Below are 19737 nucleotides of genomic sequence, written 5' to 3'. Positions count from 1 at the left end.
TTAAAATATTCGTTTGTGTATTCATTTTATTAAAGTTATCATAAATATTTCCTACAGATTTGTCATCAATAGTATATTCTAAAAATATCATTATAAGCACACATTAAAATTGTTGTTAATGCTGTAGTATATTTTAAACTATTCATTATTAGCCAAAATTAAAGTTACCTTTTATATGTCCTTAATCTAAACTTGTAAATGTCTTTATATCTATATATGTCATTATCTAAACATATTATTTTAGACTTATCATTTTTAGTATATTCTAAGCTCGTCATTTATAGTACACACTAAAAAACAATTAATAGTATCTTCTAAACTTGTCATTATTAGTGTATTCTAAACTTGCTATTACGCGTATATCAAAAACCTTAAATTATTAGCATATACTAATCTTGTCATTATTAGTATATTCTAAACATGACATTATTAGTATATTCTACACTTGTCATTATTAATACACATTAGAGTTAAGCTTGTCATTATTTGTATGTTCTAAACTTGCCATTATTAGTACACATTAAATTTATTATCAAGAACACATTTCTAAACGTCATTATTCGTATATTCTATACATATCTTCTTTGGTATGTTCTAAACTTGTCATTATTAGTACGCATTAAAGTTATCATTATTAGGAACTAAAGTTATCACTATCAGTATCCTCCAAAGTTGTCATTTTCCTAAACTTGTCATTATTTGTATATTCTAAACTTGTGAGTATTAGTATACATGTTATTGTTAGTATATTCAAAACTTATCATTATTAGTACACATTACAGTAATCATTAATTGCAACTTCTAATTTTGCTATTCTTAGTATTTTCTAAACTTTGCATTATTAATATATTTCAAGCATGTCATTACTACACATTAACGTTATCAATATTCTAGACTTGTGAGTATTAGTCCACATTAAAGTTATCATTAATAGTGCCTTCTAAACTTGTCATTATTAGTATATTCTAAACTTGTCATTTAAATTTACCTTGTAAACTTGTCATTATTAGTATATCATTATTAGTAAATATCAAAATTATCCTTAACAGTACCTTGTAAACTTATTTTAGTATATTCTAAACATATACACTATTAGTATATTAGTGTATTATAAACTTGTTATTATTAGTATATTCTAAACTTGTCATTATTAACATTATATTCTAAGCCTATTATCGTTAGTATATTCTAAACACATTATTAGTATATTCTAAACTAGTGACTATTGGTACACATTAAAGTTATTATCAAAAGAACCATCAAAACTTGTTATAATTAGTATGTTCGAAACTTGTCTTTATCAACCCATATCATTAGTATATACTAAAATTCTCGTTATACACATTAAAGTTATTAATAGTACCTTATAAACTTGTCGTTAGTAATACTATTACTAGTAGTACTATTAATTTATTGTAATCCAATAATGACAAATTTAGAAAACACCAATAATGAGAAGTTTAGAAGGTAGTATTGCATGATAAATTTAATGTGAACTAATAATGAAAATTTAGAATATGTTAATAATGGCAAGTTTGTAATATACAAATGATGTCAAGTTTAGAAGGTATTATTACTAATAGCTCTAATGTGTACTAATAATGACAAGTTTACAATATACGTATAATGCAAGATACATTTGATGACAACTTTTATGTGTACTAATAATGGTAAGACTAGAATATGCCAATAATGACTTTAACATGTACTAATCATGAAAAAATAAAATATACTAAAAATGGCAAGTTTGTAATATCCTAATAATGACAAGTTTAAAAGGTACATTAATAATGCATTTAACTTTGACAAGTTTAGAAGGTATTGTTAATATATCAATAAGGACAAATTTATAATATTCTAATTATGACAAGTTTAAAAGGTATTGTTAATGATAACTTTAATGTGTACAATAACAAGTTTAGAATATACTAATAATGACAAGTTTAGAAGGTAGCATTGCATGATTAATTTAATGTGCACTAATAATGACAAATGTAGAATATGCTAATAATGGTGAGTTTGTAATATACAAATGATGTCAAGTTTAGAAGGTATTATTAATAATAGCTTTAATGTGTACTAATAATGACAAGTTTACAATATACGTATAATGCAAGATACAGTTGATGACAACTTTTATGTGTACTAATAATGGAAAGACTAGAATATACCAATAATGACTTAATATGTGCTAATCATTAAAAAAATATACTAAAAATGGCAAGTGTGTAATAACCTAATAATGACAAGTTATCATTATTAGGAACTAAAGTTATCACTTTATATTAGTGTATTATAAACATAAATAAAGTTATCACTTTATATTAGTGTATTATAAACACATGTACACACACAAACACATTTACATTCACACACACACACACACACACACACACACACACACACACACACACACACACACACACACACACACACACACACACACACACACACACACACACATACACACACACACACACACACACACACACACACACAACACACACACACACACACACACACACACACACACACACACACACACACACACACACACACACACACACACACACACACACACACACACACACACACACACACACACACACACACACACACACACACACACACACACACACACACACACACACACACACACACACACACACACACACACACACACACACACACACACACACACATGTACACACACAAACACATATACATTCACACACACACACACACACACACACACACACACACACACACACACACACACACACACACACACACACACACACACACACACACGCACGCACACACACACACACACACACACACACACACACGCACACACACACACACTCACACACACACACACACACACACACACACACACACACACACACACACACACACATACACACACACACACACACACACATTAATAATGCATTTAACTTTGACAAGTGTAGAAGGTATTATATAACTTTAATGTGCACTAATAATCAGAAGTTTACAATATACCAATAATGAGAGGGTTAGAAGGTACAGTATGTATATTAATAATGGAAAGATTAGAATATACCAATAATTAAAAGTTTAAAAGGTACTGTTCAATATAACTTTAATTTGTACTCATAATAAGCAAGTTTACAATATACTAATAAAGACAAGTTTTGAAGATAAATGATAAATTCAATATATACGAATAGTAAAATACTAATATTAAAAATACTAATAATAAAAAGTTTAGAATATGGTAATAATAACAAGTATAGAATGCACTAATAATGAAAAGTTTGGAAGATATTATTAATGATAACGTTAGAATATACTGATAATGAGTTTAGAATAAGTTAATAATGACAATTTTAGAATGTACTTTTAATGATAACTTTATTGTGTACTAGTAATAGTAACCTTAAAGTGAACTAATAATAATATATTTAGAGTATACTAATAACATATTTAGAATATACGAAGAAGGTCGGGTAGGTACCATTAATGACAATTTTAATGAGATGCTTAGAATATACTAAAAATAACAGTTTTAAAAGGAACTATTAATGATAACCTTAAAGTTTAGTAAAAATGACAAGTTTTGAATATACTAATAATGACAAGTTTAGAATAATCTAATATTGACATGTTTAAAATATTGCAATAATGATAAGTTTAAAATATCCTATTAATGATAACTTAAATGTGTAATGACACGTTATAATGAGAAGTTTAGAAGGCACTGTTAATGAAAACTTTAATGTGTACTAATAATGAAAGTTTATAATATACTAATTAAGACAAGTTTAGAATATACTAATAATATTAAGTTGAGAAGTTACTATAACTGTTAACTATAATGTGCACTAATAATGACAAGGTACTATTAATGATAATTTTAAAATTTAGAATATAGTTGTATTGGTAAGTTTAGAAGGTACTATTAATGACAACTTTAAAATATACACATAAAGAAAGTTTATAAGGTACTATTTGTAGTAATAATAAAAAAAATACATTATACTAACACAGACAAGTTTAGAGTTTAACAATAAAAACAATATTAGAAGGTATCTAAAGATAACATAGATGTGTACTAATAATGATAATTTTAGAATATACTAATAATGAAGAATGTGAATATACAATTAATAATATCTTTATTGTGTGCTAATAATAACAAATATAAAATATACCAATAACGACAAGTTGAAAAAATATTTAGAAGCTACTATTTATGATGATTAATTTGTATTAATAATGACACGTTTAGAATACACTAATAATGAAAGCTCAGAATGTATTAATAATGACAAGTTTAGAAGGTATTGTTAATTTTAGAGCATACTAATAACAAAAGTTTAGAATATGGTAACAGTGACAAGTTATTATTTATAGTACGTTAAAAACTTTTAAGTCTACTAACATTGACAAGTTTAGAATATACTATTAATTACATCTTTAGAGGGGATTGTTAATGATAAGTTTAGAAGGTACTATTATAAGTACTAATATTAATAATGCCACGTTTAGAATATACTAATAAAAAGAAGATTAGAATAATAATCAATTTAATATGTACTAATAATGACAAGTTTGGAATAATGACAACTTTAGAAGATGCTATTAATTGTAAACTTTAATGTTTATGAATATGCTAAAAATGACAGACAACTTTAGAATGTACATATATGAAAAGTTAAAAATGTACTCGTAATGATAAGTTTAGAACCTTCTATTAATGATAAATTTAATGTGATATACTAATAATGATAAGTCTAGAGTATACCAATGAAGATATGTTTAGAATATACTAATATTGACATGTTTAGAATATACCAATAATGAGAAGTTTAGCAAGTACTATAAATGATCAATAATAATGACAAGTTTAAAGATATTATTAATGATATATTTAATGTGTACTAATACTGATAAGTTTAGAATATACTAATAATGACAAGTCTAGAATACTCCAATAACGACAGGTTTAGAAGATACTATTAATGATATCTTTGGTATTAATAGTACACATTAATAGTACTATCTAAACATCATTATTAGTATATTCTAAATTTGTCATTATTAGTACACATTAACGTTATTATCAATATTACCTTCTTAACTTGACATTATTAGTATATTGTAAACTTGCATTATAGAAAAATACCTTTTAAACTTTTTTTTTATTAGTACATGTATCATTAAAGGCATCTTCCTAACTTTTTTTTATTTGAACACATTAGAATGCATTAAAATTACCATTTTAAACTTGTCATTACTTCTATATTCTAAAATTTCATTAACAGTACACATTAAAATTATCATTAATAGTATCTTTAATTTGATCATATAATTATCATTATTAGTACAAATTAAGGTTATCACTTATAGCACTTTCTACTCGTATAATCTAACCATTAGCATATTCTAAACATGTCTTCATTGGCATATTCTAAAGTTGTCATTATTCTAAACTTGTCATTATCATTATATTCTTAACTTGTTAGTATCAATACATATGATTTGTAGCACCTTCCAAAGTTGTCATTATTCGTATATTCTAACTTTGTCATTATTAGTACACATTATAGTTATCATTGATATTATCTTCTAATATTTGTAATTATCAGTATCCTCTAAAATTGCCATTATTAGTGCATATTAAAGTTATCATTAACAGTATCTTGTAAACTTGTCATTATTAGTATGTTTTAAACTTGTCATTATAAGTTCTTAACGTATCATTAAACTTACCATTAACACTAAACTTGTCATTATTAGTATTATAAACTTGCCCTCAACTTTCATGATATTTTCTAGTATCCCCTACAATTGCCATTATTAGAGCATACTAAAGATATCATTAACAGTACCTTCCTATCAAAAGAATCTTCTGAACTTGTCCTTATTGGTATATCCAAAACTTGTCATTAAAAGCACTCATTGAAATTATCATGAATACCATATTCTTAATTTGTCATTATTAGTACACATTAAAGTTGATAATTCCTTGTCAACTTGTCATTATTAGAATAATAATTAATTAGTAATCATTATTAGTGTATTCTAAACCTGTTATTGTTAGTCATTATTCAAAAACTAAACTTTTCATTATTAGTACACATTAAAGTTTCAGTTGATTGTACCTTTTAAATATGACATTATGACACATTAAACTTGTAATTCTTAGTATATTCTAAAGTTTCTTTAATAGTACATGTTAAAGATATTGCTAAGAGAATCAATATACATTAAAGTTATTATTACTAATATATTCTAATCTTGACATTATTACAACACTATAAAGTTATTAAAAGTACCGATTATTACCACATTCTAAATTTGTCATTATTTGTGCAAATAAAATGTATAATTAATCGCACACTTCTTATTATTAGTATATTCTAAATTTGTTATTATTAGTAAACATTGAAGTTATCATAAATATTACCTTCTAAACTTGTCATCATTAGTAAACATGTCATTATTAGTACATTCTAATAATTCTTAGTATATTCTAAACTCGTCATTATTAGTTATTCTAGTAGCATCTTCCAAACCTCTCATTATTAGAATGTTCTAAACTTGTCATTATAAGTACACATCAAAGATCATTAGAATGTTTGATACTTCTCATTATTAGTACACATTAAAGTTATAATTAATAGTACTTTCTAAACTTTAATATATTCTAAACATGTATATCCTAACATGTCTTCATTAGTATATTCTAAACCTGTTATTGTTAGTCATTATTCAAAAACTAAACTTTTCATTATTAGTACACATTAAAGTTTCAGTTGATTGTACCTTTTAAATATGACATTATGACACATTAAACTTGTAATTCTTAGTATATTCTAAAGTTTCTTTAATAGTACATGTTAAAGATATTGCTAAGAGAATCAATATACATTAAAGTTATTATTACTAATATATTCTAATCTTGACATTATTACAACACTATAAAGTTATTAAAAGTACCGATTATTACCACATTCTAAATTTGTCATTATTTGTGCAAATAAAATGTATAATTAATCGCACACTTCTTATTATTAGTATATTCTAAATTTGTTATTATTAGTAAACATTGAAGTTATCATAAATATTACCTTCTAAACTTGTCATCATTAGTAAACATGTCATTATTAGTACATTCTAATAATTCTTAGTATATTCTAAACTCGTCATTATTAGTTATTCTAGTAGCATCTTCCAAACCTCTCATTATTAGAATGTTCTAAACTTGTCATTATAAGTACACATCAAAGATCATTAGAATGTTTGATACTTCTCATTATTAGTACACATTAAAGTTATAATTAATAGTACTTTCTAAACTTTAATATATTTTAAACATGTATATCCTAACATGTCTTCATTAGTATATTCTAAACTTGTCATCATTAGTATGTTCTAAACTTGTCATTAATACTTCATATTAAATTTATCATTATTAGGACGTTCTAAACTTATCATTATTAGTGTATTCTAGACTTGGCAATATTAGTGTCATTATTATTATCGTTTAAACTAATATATTCTAAACATTCTAAACTTGACATTATTAGTATGTTCTAAACTTATTATTAGTCAAAATTAAAGTAATTGATAGTGCGTTCGAAACTTATCGTTAACAGTACCCTTTAAATGTTTAATTATTACTATATTCTAAACTCGTCATTATAAGTTATCATTAATAGTATCTTCTAAACCTGTCATTATCGGAATATTCTAAACTTGTCATTATCAGTACCCATCAAAGATATCATTAAACTTGTCATCATTAGAATGTTCTATACTTTTCATTATTAGTCATCATTAATAATACTTTCCAAATTTCTCATTATACGTATATTCTAAATATGTCTACATTGGAATATTCTAAACTTGTCATTATTAGTATGTTCTAAATTTGTCATTATTAGTATGTTCTAAATTTGTCATTAATAGTTCATATTAACTTATCATTATTAGTATATTCTAAACTTGGCAATATTAGTTTATGAGTTGTCATTATTATTATAGTTTAAACTAGTATATTCTAAAGATGTCGTTATTAGTATATTCAAAACTCGTCATTATTAGTAAACTTATCATTAATAGTATCAGTTTGACATTATTAGTACACATTAAATCTATCATTAATAGTACCTACTAATCTTGTTTTATTAGTATTTTCGCAACCTGGCATTATTAGTGTGTTCTAAACTTATTATTAGTGAAAATTAAAGTCTTAATAGTACCCTCTACACCAATCATTAACAGTAATAACTTGTAATTATTAGTATATTCTAAACTTGTCAATATTATTACACATTAAAGTTATCATTATCGTTAAAAAGTTGTCACTACAAAAATATATTCTAAACTTGTTTTTATTAGTACGCATTAAAATTATCATTAATAGTTCCTTTTCAACCTGTCGTTATAAGTATATTCTATATTTGTCATTATTAGTACACATTAAAGATACTAATTGTATTTTCACACTTCATTATTAGTATATTCTAAAAATCTTATTATTAGTACACATTAATGTTATCTTTAAAAATACCTTCTAATCTTGTCAGTATGAGTATATTCTATTTTTTCATTATTACTACTTATAGTACCTTCTAAACTTATTATTACGTGCCATTATTAGTACACATTAAAGATATCATTTAATAGAATCTTTCAAACATATAATTAATCTATAATTATGTCAATATTAGTTTCTTCTAAACTTGTCATTATTTTTCATTCTAAACTTTTTATTATTTGCATATTATAAACTTTTCAGTATTAGTACACTCTAAAGTTATCATCAATAGTACTTTCTAAACTTGTCATTACTAGTATATTCTAAACTTTAAGGTTATCATTGATAGTTCCTTATAAAATTGTCATTTTTAGTATATTCTAAACATCTCATTAAAGTTATCATTAATAGTACCTACCCGGTACTTAATATTAGTATACTCTAAATATGTCATTATTAGTTCACTTTAAAGTTACTATTAATAGTACATTACTAGTACATATTAAAGTTATCGTTAAAAGTAATTCTAAAATTGTCATTATTAGTTTATTCTAATTTTATTATTGGTATATTCTAAACTTCATTTTCAGAACATATTAAAGATATTATTAATAGCTTACAAATTTGTATTTGTATTTCTTTTGTATTTTCTGTATGTTTGTATTCTTTATATTTTTTGTATTTTTTGTATTTTGTAGTTTTTGTATTTGTTTGTATTTATTAGTATATCAACGTTATCATTGATAATATTTTCAAAAGTTTTCATTATAAATACATTCTAAACTTGTCTAAACTTCTCATTATTACTATATTCTAAACTTGTCACTATTAGAGATCTTAATAGTACCTTCTAAACTTATCATTACCATATTCTAAACTTTTTATTGAATCTATTAGAGTGCATTCTGAATTGTCTTTATTAGTTTACTTGTTTATTATTAGTACAAATTAAAGTTATCTTGAAGAGTACCCTTTAAACTTGTAATTATTGGTATATTCTAATCTTTCCATTGTTTGTACACATACCTGTTCCTTCTAAACCTCTTTTTATTAGTATATTGTAAACTTCTGATTATTAGTACACATTAAAGTTATTATTAATAATACCTTCTAAACTTGTCAAAGTTAAATGCATTATTAATATATCTTTTAAACTATTCATTATTAGTATATATATATTTTTATTATTAGTACACATTAAAGTCATTGTTATTCTAGTCTTTCCATTATTAGTACACATAAAGGTTATAATTAACTGTGTCTAGCATTATAAGTATATTGTAAACTTGTCACATTAAAGCTATTATTAATAATACATTCTAAACTTGATATTATTTGTATATTACAAAATTGTCATTACTAGCATATTCTAAATTTGTCATTATTAGAGCACATTAAAGCTATCATGCAATAGTACCTTCTAAAATTATCATTATTAGTATATTCTAAACTTGTTATTACTAGTACACATAAAGGTTATCATTAATAATACCTTCTAAATTTGTCATAATTAGAATATTATAAATTTGTCTCTATTAATACACATTATGATGAAATTCTATAGTTGTCATTGTTAGTATATTCTAAAAATGTTCATTATTAGTAATATTTAATAGAACCTTCTAAAATTTTCATTATTAAAACATATTATAGATATAATTTTCTAAAATTTTGATTATAGTACTAATATATTTAAAACTTCTCATATTAAAGTTATCATCAATAGTTCCGAATGAACATGTTATTCTTAGTATATTCTTAACTTGTTACTATTAGTGCATATTAAAGTTATCATTAAAGGTATATTCTAAACATGTCATTACTAGTATTTTGTAAATTTTTCACCATTAGTACTCATCAAAGTAATTATTAGTACACATTAACATTAAAGATTTTACTAATAGTACCTCCTAAACGCTATACGTTTTTTTTTTTACTAAATTTCCCATTTAATTATAAATTTGATTGTTCATTAACATGTAAACTTGTCATATTCTAATTTTTTTATTATCATTATACATAGTTTGTCTTTAATAGTGCTTTCCAAACTTGTCATTATTAGTATATTCTAAACTTCTCATTAATAGTATATACTAGACATTAAAGTTATCCCTAAACTTCTAAACTTCTAAACTTGGAATTATTAGCATATTCTAAGCTTGTCGTTATTAGTACAAGTTAACGTTATCAATTATAGTACCTTCTAAACTTATCCTTATAAGTAAATAGTACTTTGTTTATATTAGTACACATTAAAGTTATCATTAACATTACCTTCTAAAAGTTGTCATTAAGGTACCTTCTAAACTTATCCTTATAAGTAAATAGTACTTTGTTTATATTAGTACACATTAAAGTTATCATTAACATTACCTTCTAAAAGTTGTCATTAAGGTACCTTCTGAACTTATCTTTACCTTATATTACGAAAATACTATTTTCAGTGTAATCAAAACTTGTCATTATTACCACATTAGCACATATTAACTTTAACTTTAATGAGTCCTAATAATAACAAAATTAGAATATACTAATAATGGCATGTATGGAAGATAAAACGAATGATATCTTTTATATGGTTTAGAATAACTAATGTGTACAAAAATTAATCACAGGTTTACAATATTTTAATAATGACATGTTTAGAAATATAGTTATAAATATAAATATAATTATAAATATAAAAATATAATATAATTAATAATACTAATAATACAATAGTAAAAATTGCTATTAAAGATAACTATAATACGTACTAATAATTAGTTTTGAATATACCAACAATGACATGTTTAGAAGACACTACTAATGATAACTTTAATATGTACTAATACTCAGTTTAGAATATACTAATAATGACAAGTTTAGAATAATGATAAACTCGGAATATATTATTATTATCAAGTTTAAAATATACTAATAATGATAAGGATACAAGGTCCTAGTAATGATAACTTTAATGTATACCAATAAAGTTTAGAATACCGAAGAAGATATGTTTAGCATGTACTAATAATGAGAGTTTAGAACATAAAATTGACAAGCTTTAATAGGTACTAATAATGTCAAGTGTTGAATATACCAATAATGACAAATTGAGATTGATAAGTTTAGAAGATACTGTTAAAGATAACTTTTAATGTGTAGAAATAATGACAAGTGTGGATTATACTAATAACGATAAGTTTAGAAGGTTCTATTAATGATAACATTATTTTGTACTAATAATGACAAGTTTAGCATATAAGTTTACAAGGTTTAATGATAAGTTTAAGGTGTACTAATAATCACAAGTTTAGAATATAATAATGAAGATTTTAGAATATACTAATAATGATAAGTTTAGAATATACTAATAATAATAAGTTTAGAATATACTATTAATAAAAGTTGAATATCCGAACAATGACAAAATTATAATGACAATTTTAAAGGCACTATTGATTATAACTTTAATGTATACTAATATTCAAGGTTTACAATATTTTAATAATGACATGTTTAGAAGGTTACATTAATAATAACGTTAATGTGTAGTAATAATGATACGTTTGAAATATATTATAATGCAAAGTTTAGAAAATACTAATAATAGCATAGTAGAACTTGCTATTAAAGATAACTATAATACGTACTAATAATTAGTTTTGAATATACTAACAATTACATGTTCAGACATTACTAATGATAACTTTACTATGTACTAATACTCAAAAGTTTAGAATATACTAATAATGACAAGTTTAGGATAATGATCAACTCGGAATATATTCTTATTACCAAATTTAGAATATACTAATAATGGTAAGGATACAAGGTCCTAGTAATGATAACTTCAATGTTTAGAATAATGATTTTTCGAATTTACGAAAATAGCAACTTAAGAAAGTATTGTTATTGATAACTAATGTGTACTTGTAATGACAATCTTTAATGGGTGCTAATAATGACAAGTGTTGAATGTACCAATAATGACAAATTTAGAATATGCTAATAATGTCAGGTTTAGAATATACATGTAATGACAAGTTTAGAATATACTAACTTAGAAGGTATCATTAATGAATAATTTAGTATGTACCAATAATAACGAGCTTAGAATCACAAGTTTAATATAATGACATAATTAGAATATAGTAATGATAAGCTTAGAAGATAATATCTATGATAACTTTAATGTGTAAAAGTTTAGAATATATTGATAATGGCAAGTTTAGAAATGACTAAACACGACAATTTTAGAAGGTTCTTTATATGATAACTATAATTTGTACTAATAATGACAAGTTTACAACGTACTAATAATGACAAACTTAGAATGTATTATAAATAAAAACTTTAATATCTTCTAATAATTAATGTTTGGTATATACTAATAATGGCACTATTAATGATAACTTTAATATGTACTAATAGTCACATGTTGTAAACATGTGACTATTAGTACATATAACAATCTAAGGTTTAAAAGGTTATATTAATGATGTTAATGCTAAATATAGTACGTACCAATAACGATTAGTTTTGAAAAGAAACTAACAATGTCATATTAAGAAGCCAGTAATAATGATAACTTTAACATGTGCTAATACTCACAATTTTAGAACATACTAATGACAAGTTTTAATTAATTATAAACTTTGGAATATATTAGTATTCCGAAGTTTAGAATATACTAATAATGGTCCTAATAATGATAACTTTAATGTGTAATAATGACAAGTTTAGAATACCAAAGAAGATATGTTTAGTATTTACTAATACTGATATGGTTCGAATATAAGAACAATGACAACTTTAGAAAATATTGTTTGTGTACTAATAATTAGGGTTTAGAGCATACAAATATTGACAAGCTACTAATGACAAGTGTAGAATATACTAATAATGAAAAATAATGTCGGGTTTAGAATATACTTGTAATGGGAAGTTTAGAATACACTGATAACTACAAAGTTAGAAGGTATTATTAATGATAAACTTAATGTGTACTAATAATAGCGAGTTTAGAATATACTAAGAATGACAAATTTAGAATAATGACATGTTTAGAATATACTATTATTAGAATATACTATTATTATTTATTATTTATACTATACTATACTATACTATATTTATACTATACTATTATTTATACTATAATATACTATTATACTATAATATACTAATACTATAATATACTATTATTATTTATGATAACTTCACTCTATACATGTTTAGTATATATTAATCATGACAACTTTAGAAGGTACTATATATTATAACTTTAATTTGTACTAATAATGAAAAGTTTAGAACATACTAATAATGACAGTAAAATGTACTATAAATGAAAACTTCCATGTCTTCTAATGATTAATGTTTGGGATATACAAGTTACTGTTAATGATCATTTTAACGTGTACTAATAACGACAAGCTTGAAATATATGAATATTGACATCACTAGAAAATATTGATGATATCTTTAATTTGCACTAATAATGACATTTATAATATACTATTAATGATAACTTTAACGTGTACTAATAAAGAGAAGCTTTTAATGAAAACTTAAATATGTATTAATGATAACAAGTGTAATTGAATGTGTACTAAAATGACAAATTTAGAAAGATAATATTAATGATAACTTTAATGTGCAGTTATAAAGACAAGTTTATGAGGTACTATTAATGTGTACTAACAATAACAAGTTTAAAATACAGTAATTATGACAAGTTCATAAAGTACTATTAATTAATGTAATCCAATAATACTTCTTTGTCGCGGCTAGTGCCGCTTAAATTGTTTTTATCGGCTTAAGAAGCCTGCACAGCGAAGCTATAGTGGTAATCCCCTACCACACTCCTGGCCAAATGGCCACTTCCGGAAGGGAGTGTGTGGTTGGACATTCCGCATAAATCATCGGAAATTTAAAATTCCCGGCTCTGTGCAGGTGGCGCAAGCGTCTACAACCCCACCTCCCCCTCCCTATCCCCTCCCTTCTTACTCGGCTGCACGGATTGAGCCGTCACTTCAATGAGAAATGAAGGCTTCGCCTGTGGGAGGAGGGAGGGACCCTAAATCTGTGCAGGTTTCTTAAGCCGATAAAAACAATTTAAGCGGCACTAGCCGCGACAAAGAAGTATTATCGGCTGAGAAGAAACCTGCACAGCGAAGCTAAGCATGAGACGAGGATAGGTGGGAGGAGAAGGTGAAGCCCAAATTGTAGTCGAGGACAGGGCTCAAGCCGTTATTACGTGTGTCTCGTATGGGAGACTATTCATCTTATCATTCAGTAGAGGGGAGACAAAAAGCATCAAGTACTTATATCGATATCAATATCAATATATATATATATATATTCATTTGTTTATTTTTTATAAAAATAATATTGTACAATTTACATAGTGCATAAATTCTATGTAGAATATTGTATCTTGCTCAGCGGTTCCTGGGCCTTCCCCTACCCCTCGGTCGCCCCCCCCCCCCCTTCTTTTGCGAAGAGAGGGGTGGAGCCGTTCCCATGGCGACACATGGGACAGGGGTGATCGAGTGGTAGAGATACCGTGTCTTGAAGGAAGTTGCTGATGCCCAGCCCCCGAGGTCCTGCACCCGTTCCACAGAGTGGGTGCGGAGAAATGCCAGCGATGCCGCGAGGCCTCTGATGTTGTGGGCGTGGGGGGCATGGCCCGGGTCGGCCTTCTCTATAATGCGGCAAAGTAGACGCGCCAGGGACCTCGGGGTTAGGGGGTTCCGAGATTTCGAATTGTAGAAGAGATGATCCTCGGACACCCCTTCCGTGCGTTCCACGTAGTCTTTAAACGCACGGACCGGGCACAGCGGGTGTGGGTTTCCTTCCTCCAGGAAGGATGGTATTCTGATAGGGCCAATCATGTCGTCCGCCTGCTCATTCTTGGCTAGGAATGTAGGTGATGGAGCGAGAGTTAGGGCAGAGCAGTCCTCCTCCAGGTTGGAGAAGGACTGGTGGCGGGTGATCGCCGCCAGCTGTGACGCCCTATAACCCGTAGCCAGGGCGAGCAGAAAGACGGCACGTTGAAGGAAGTGTTCCCCCTCCATGATGGTCCCTTCGAACGTCAGGTACTGCAGAACACGATGCAAGGACCAGGCTAGGACCGGCTGACGTCTCGGCTCTCTCGAGGCGCGGATCCCCTTCATTAGAAGGTTTCGCTCCCTTTGTGGCACTCTGATGTTCATGCCGAAGCAGAGTGGATCAGCGAGGGCTGCGGAGTGAGCCGAGATCGTCGCCGGTGCCCTGTTGGTGGTGTCAGCTAGCCAAGACAGGAAGTCCAGAACTGTGCTAGCGGAGATGGTCACTATCGCGTGTCTCCGAAGGTTGGGAGGGTTGTTGGATCTGGATGACGGTCGGGACCGTAGCGAAGACGCGGGCTGTCGCTTCCTGGTCGAACAGACCACGGGAAAGGGGAGCTGCTCTCACCACGCCCCGGCGAGCTATCTCCGGGGCCGACCGCGTTGCAGACTGACGAGCTGCCAAACGAGCCGCGGTGAAGGCCCTCGCTGCTGGGGGTAGGGCTGATGACGCCATGTTGGCTGTACCCTCTGCCACGGTAGAGAGTGCCGCCAGGGTGTGTCTGCATACAGAAAACACGCGAATCAAATTAGTAGGGCGAGAAGGATCCCGATCCCCGGAGGGTGTAATAAAGTCACATCGCTCAATTGTAGAACGTATAACATATGCGAGGCCGAGGTCGTTTCCGAACGACCTCGTCCTCGGGCGCTAGTCAAGAGGCTCCGTCCTGGGTGAAGACGCTACCTGAGCGTCTCTCGCCAGGACAGGTCTGGACCCTCTGTATAGATTGAAATATCCCACTCACCTCAATTCTTCCCGCGGGAAGTCCTCAAAGCTCGTGGCGAGCGTCGTCAGCCAGTTCCTCATCATCGCGATTGCCGTGACGGTCGAGATGGTAGAGGCAAGGTCTTGTCTGGTCGAGGCCTCCGTCGTCAGCAACTTAGCCTCCGGTTCACTAAGTTGATGGGGGAGGGCGGGGTCCCTGCCCGAGTGCCATAAGCAATCGCGCAGGCCCTCCGGCGCGAAGGGTGGTGGCAGGACGACGGGGAATGATGAAGGGATATGCCGTCGAGGAGGAACCGTCTTGGGTTGGTCTTGGGCCCGCTCGAAGAGAGCAGGGATGTCTAAGGCCTTCTCCCCTTTCTCCTGCGGGAACCAGGCGTTTGGGGAGAGTGCTACCGCCGGCGAGTCCCCCGACCTGTCGACAAACATATGCCCATCAGGGTTTAAACGAGGGTTCTCCAGGAGAGCACCTAATGCGTCCAGAGTGTTAGAGGTGGAAATCCTGGAGGGCGTGGAGGCCGGGGCGGAGAGGGGTCGAATCTTATATAGAACCTTAGCCCCCTCCTCGTCGTTGGCCCACTTTAGGATAACGTCATCTCTCCTCCTCCAGCCCTCCGGTAGCGAGTAGTCGGGAGACCAGGCCACTAGCTTGTGGCCTTCTCCAAACGAGTACTCCCAGGACCGGGGAAGGTCACACCATGAGAAGGGGCGGAACTCAAAAGAGTCCGTCATGGTAGGAGGATAAGGTAAAGAAGAACTGTAGTGGTCCTCCACCCCGTCCAACCCGACGGACGTCTGATTGGGGGGTTCCTCCTGAGAGGGGCCTTCTAGTCCTATACCTGTCGCCGGCACGGAGGGGCGGAGGGAAGGACCAGGAGGGAGAGTGGGAGGGGGGGCTAGAGCCGTAGGTTCAATAGGAGGTTGCTCTGGAGAGGGGTGCGTTATGATTTGAAGTGACGGCTCAATCCGTGCAGCCGAGTAAGAAGGGAGGGGATAGGGAGGGGGAGGTGGGGTTGTAGACGCTTGCGCCACCTGCACAGAGCCGGGAATTTTAAATTTCCGATGATTTATGCGGAATGTCCAACCACACACTCCCTTCCGGAAGTGGCCATTTGGCCAGGAGTGTGGTAGGGGATTACCGCTATAGCTTCGCTGTGCAGGTTTCTTCTCAGCCGATAATGACAAATTTAGAAAACACCAAAATGAGAAATTTAAATTATACTAAAAATTAGAAGATTTAGAAGATCCTATTAATGATAACTTATATGGCAAATGGCAAATGATGACAAGTTTAGAATATACTAATAAAAAGTTAAGAAACTACTATTAATGATAACTTCAAGATTTAAGATTTTAATATACTAATAATCACAAGTTTGAAAGGTACAGTAAATGAATTAATGTGTACTAATGTTGAAAAGTTTAGAATATATAAAAATGGCATGTTTAGAAGAAAACTTTAGCAGATAAGTTTACAATAAACTGATAAAGACAAATTGATGTGATAATAATGACAAGTTTAGAATACACTAAAAATAGCATTTGTGTAAATATACAAGTAAAGTAAATTTTTGTAATATACAAGTTCAGAAGGTACCTTAATAACAACTTTTAGAAGGTATTATTAATGATAACTTTAATGTGAAATGATGATGAAAAGTTTACAATATGGCAAGTTTACATGTTAATGAAAATTTTAATTTACGATAAAAATGGAAAGTTTAGAAAAAAAAGTATAGTGTTTAGCAGGTCCTATTGGTAAAATCTCTAATGTGTACTAATAATTACTTTAATGAATACTAATAATGAAAAAATACAAGTTTAGAATATACTTTTAATGATAACTTTAATATGCACGAATAGTAACAAGTTTAGATACTAAGAATAACATGCTCAATCGGAACTATTGATGATAAATTTTATATGAGAAGTTTAGAATATACTAATAATGAATATTGTCGATAGTACTATTAACGATAGTACTATTAACTTTAACATGTTTTGATAATGACAATTTTAGAAAGTTCTATTAAATAGCTTTGATATGTACAAATATTGAATAATTTAGAATATGACAGCAAAAACATACAAATAATTAGAAGTTTAGAAGGTATTCATTATAAATTTAATTTGTACTAATAATGACAACTATAGATATCCTAATAAGGACAGATTTATAATATTCTAATTATGTACTAGTAATAACAAGTTTAGAATATACTAATAATAACAAGTTTAGAAGGAAATATTGCATGATAAATTTAATGGCAAGTTTGTAATATACAAATGATGTCAGGTATTGTTAATGATAACTTTAATGTGTACTAGTAATAACAAGATTAGAATATACTAATAATGACAAGTTTAGAAGGTAGTATTGCATGATAAATTTAATGTGCACAAGTGACAAATTTAGAATATGTTAATAATGGCAAATTTGTAATATACAAATGATGTCAAGTTTAGTAGGTATTATTAATAATGACAAGTTTACAATATACGTATAATGCAAGATGCAGTTGATGACAACTTTTAAAGACTAGAATATACCAATAATGACTTTAATATCTGCTAATCGTCAAAAAAATTAAATATACTAAAAATGGCAAGTTTGTAATAACCTAATAATGGAAAGATTAGAATATACCAATAATTAAAAGTTTAGAAGGTACTGTTCAAGATAACTTTAATTTGTACTAATAATAAGCAAGTTTACAATAAAGACAAGTTTAGAAGATAAATGACAAGTTCAATATATACGAATAGTAAAATACTAATGATAAAAATACTAACAATAAAAAGCTTAGAATATACTTCTATACTTGTTATAATTATAGAAGGTGCTATTAATGATAACTTTAGTGTGTGACAAGTTTAGAATATAGTAATAATGAGAAGCTTAGAAGGTTATTGACAATTTCATAATGCACTAATAATGAAAAGTTTGGAAGATATTCTTAATTATAACGTTAATGTGTGCTAATAGATACAAATTTGGAATCTAATAATAATAAATTTAATGTGATAATGAGAAGTTTAGAATAAGTTAATAATGACAATTTTAGAATGTATTTTTAATGATAACTTTATTGTGTACTAGTAATAGTAACCTTAAAGTGAACTAATAATGATATACTAATAATAAGTTTAGAATATACAAATAAAGGCCGGGTAGGTACCATTAATGACAATTTCAATGAGATGCTTAGAATATACTGAAAATGACAGTTTTAAACGGAACTATTTATAATGACAAGTTTAAAAAGTACTATTAGTGATAACATTAGAATGTACTAATACTGAAACAAGTTTAGAATAATCTAATATTGACATGTTTAAAATATAGCAATAATGATCAGTTTAAAAGATCCTATTAATGATAACTT

At 28.9% G+C, this 19737-nt stretch overlaps 1 protein-coding gene across 1 annotated transcript in view; it reads right to left on the bottom strand.

Annotated features, from left to right (window-relative positions):
• LOC143036152 (uncharacterized) overlaps positions 1-19737 on the bottom strand; it is a 67168-nt gene that overhangs the window by 20942 nt on the left and 26489 nt on the right. Inside the window, exons 2-3 of the mRNA XM_076203400.1 lie at positions 16374-17277; positions 15911-16130 (exon numbers count right to left, since the gene is read on the bottom strand). Coding sequence (XP_076059515.1) covers positions 15911-16130; positions 16374-17277 — 1124 coding nt within the window. The remainder of the gene's footprint in view (positions 1-15910; positions 16131-16373; positions 17278-19737) is intronic.

Source organism: Oratosquilla oratoria, chromosome 20 (assembly GCF_046742065.1).
Source record: "Oratosquilla oratoria isolate Oo_2021 chromosome 20, ASM4674206v1, whole genome shotgun sequence".
Lineage (NCBI taxonomy): Eukaryota > Metazoa > Arthropoda > Malacostraca > Stomatopoda > Squillidae > Oratosquilla > Oratosquilla oratoria.
Note: the sequence above shows the minus strand (reverse complement) of the source record. Positions and strands in the feature narration are given on the sequence as shown.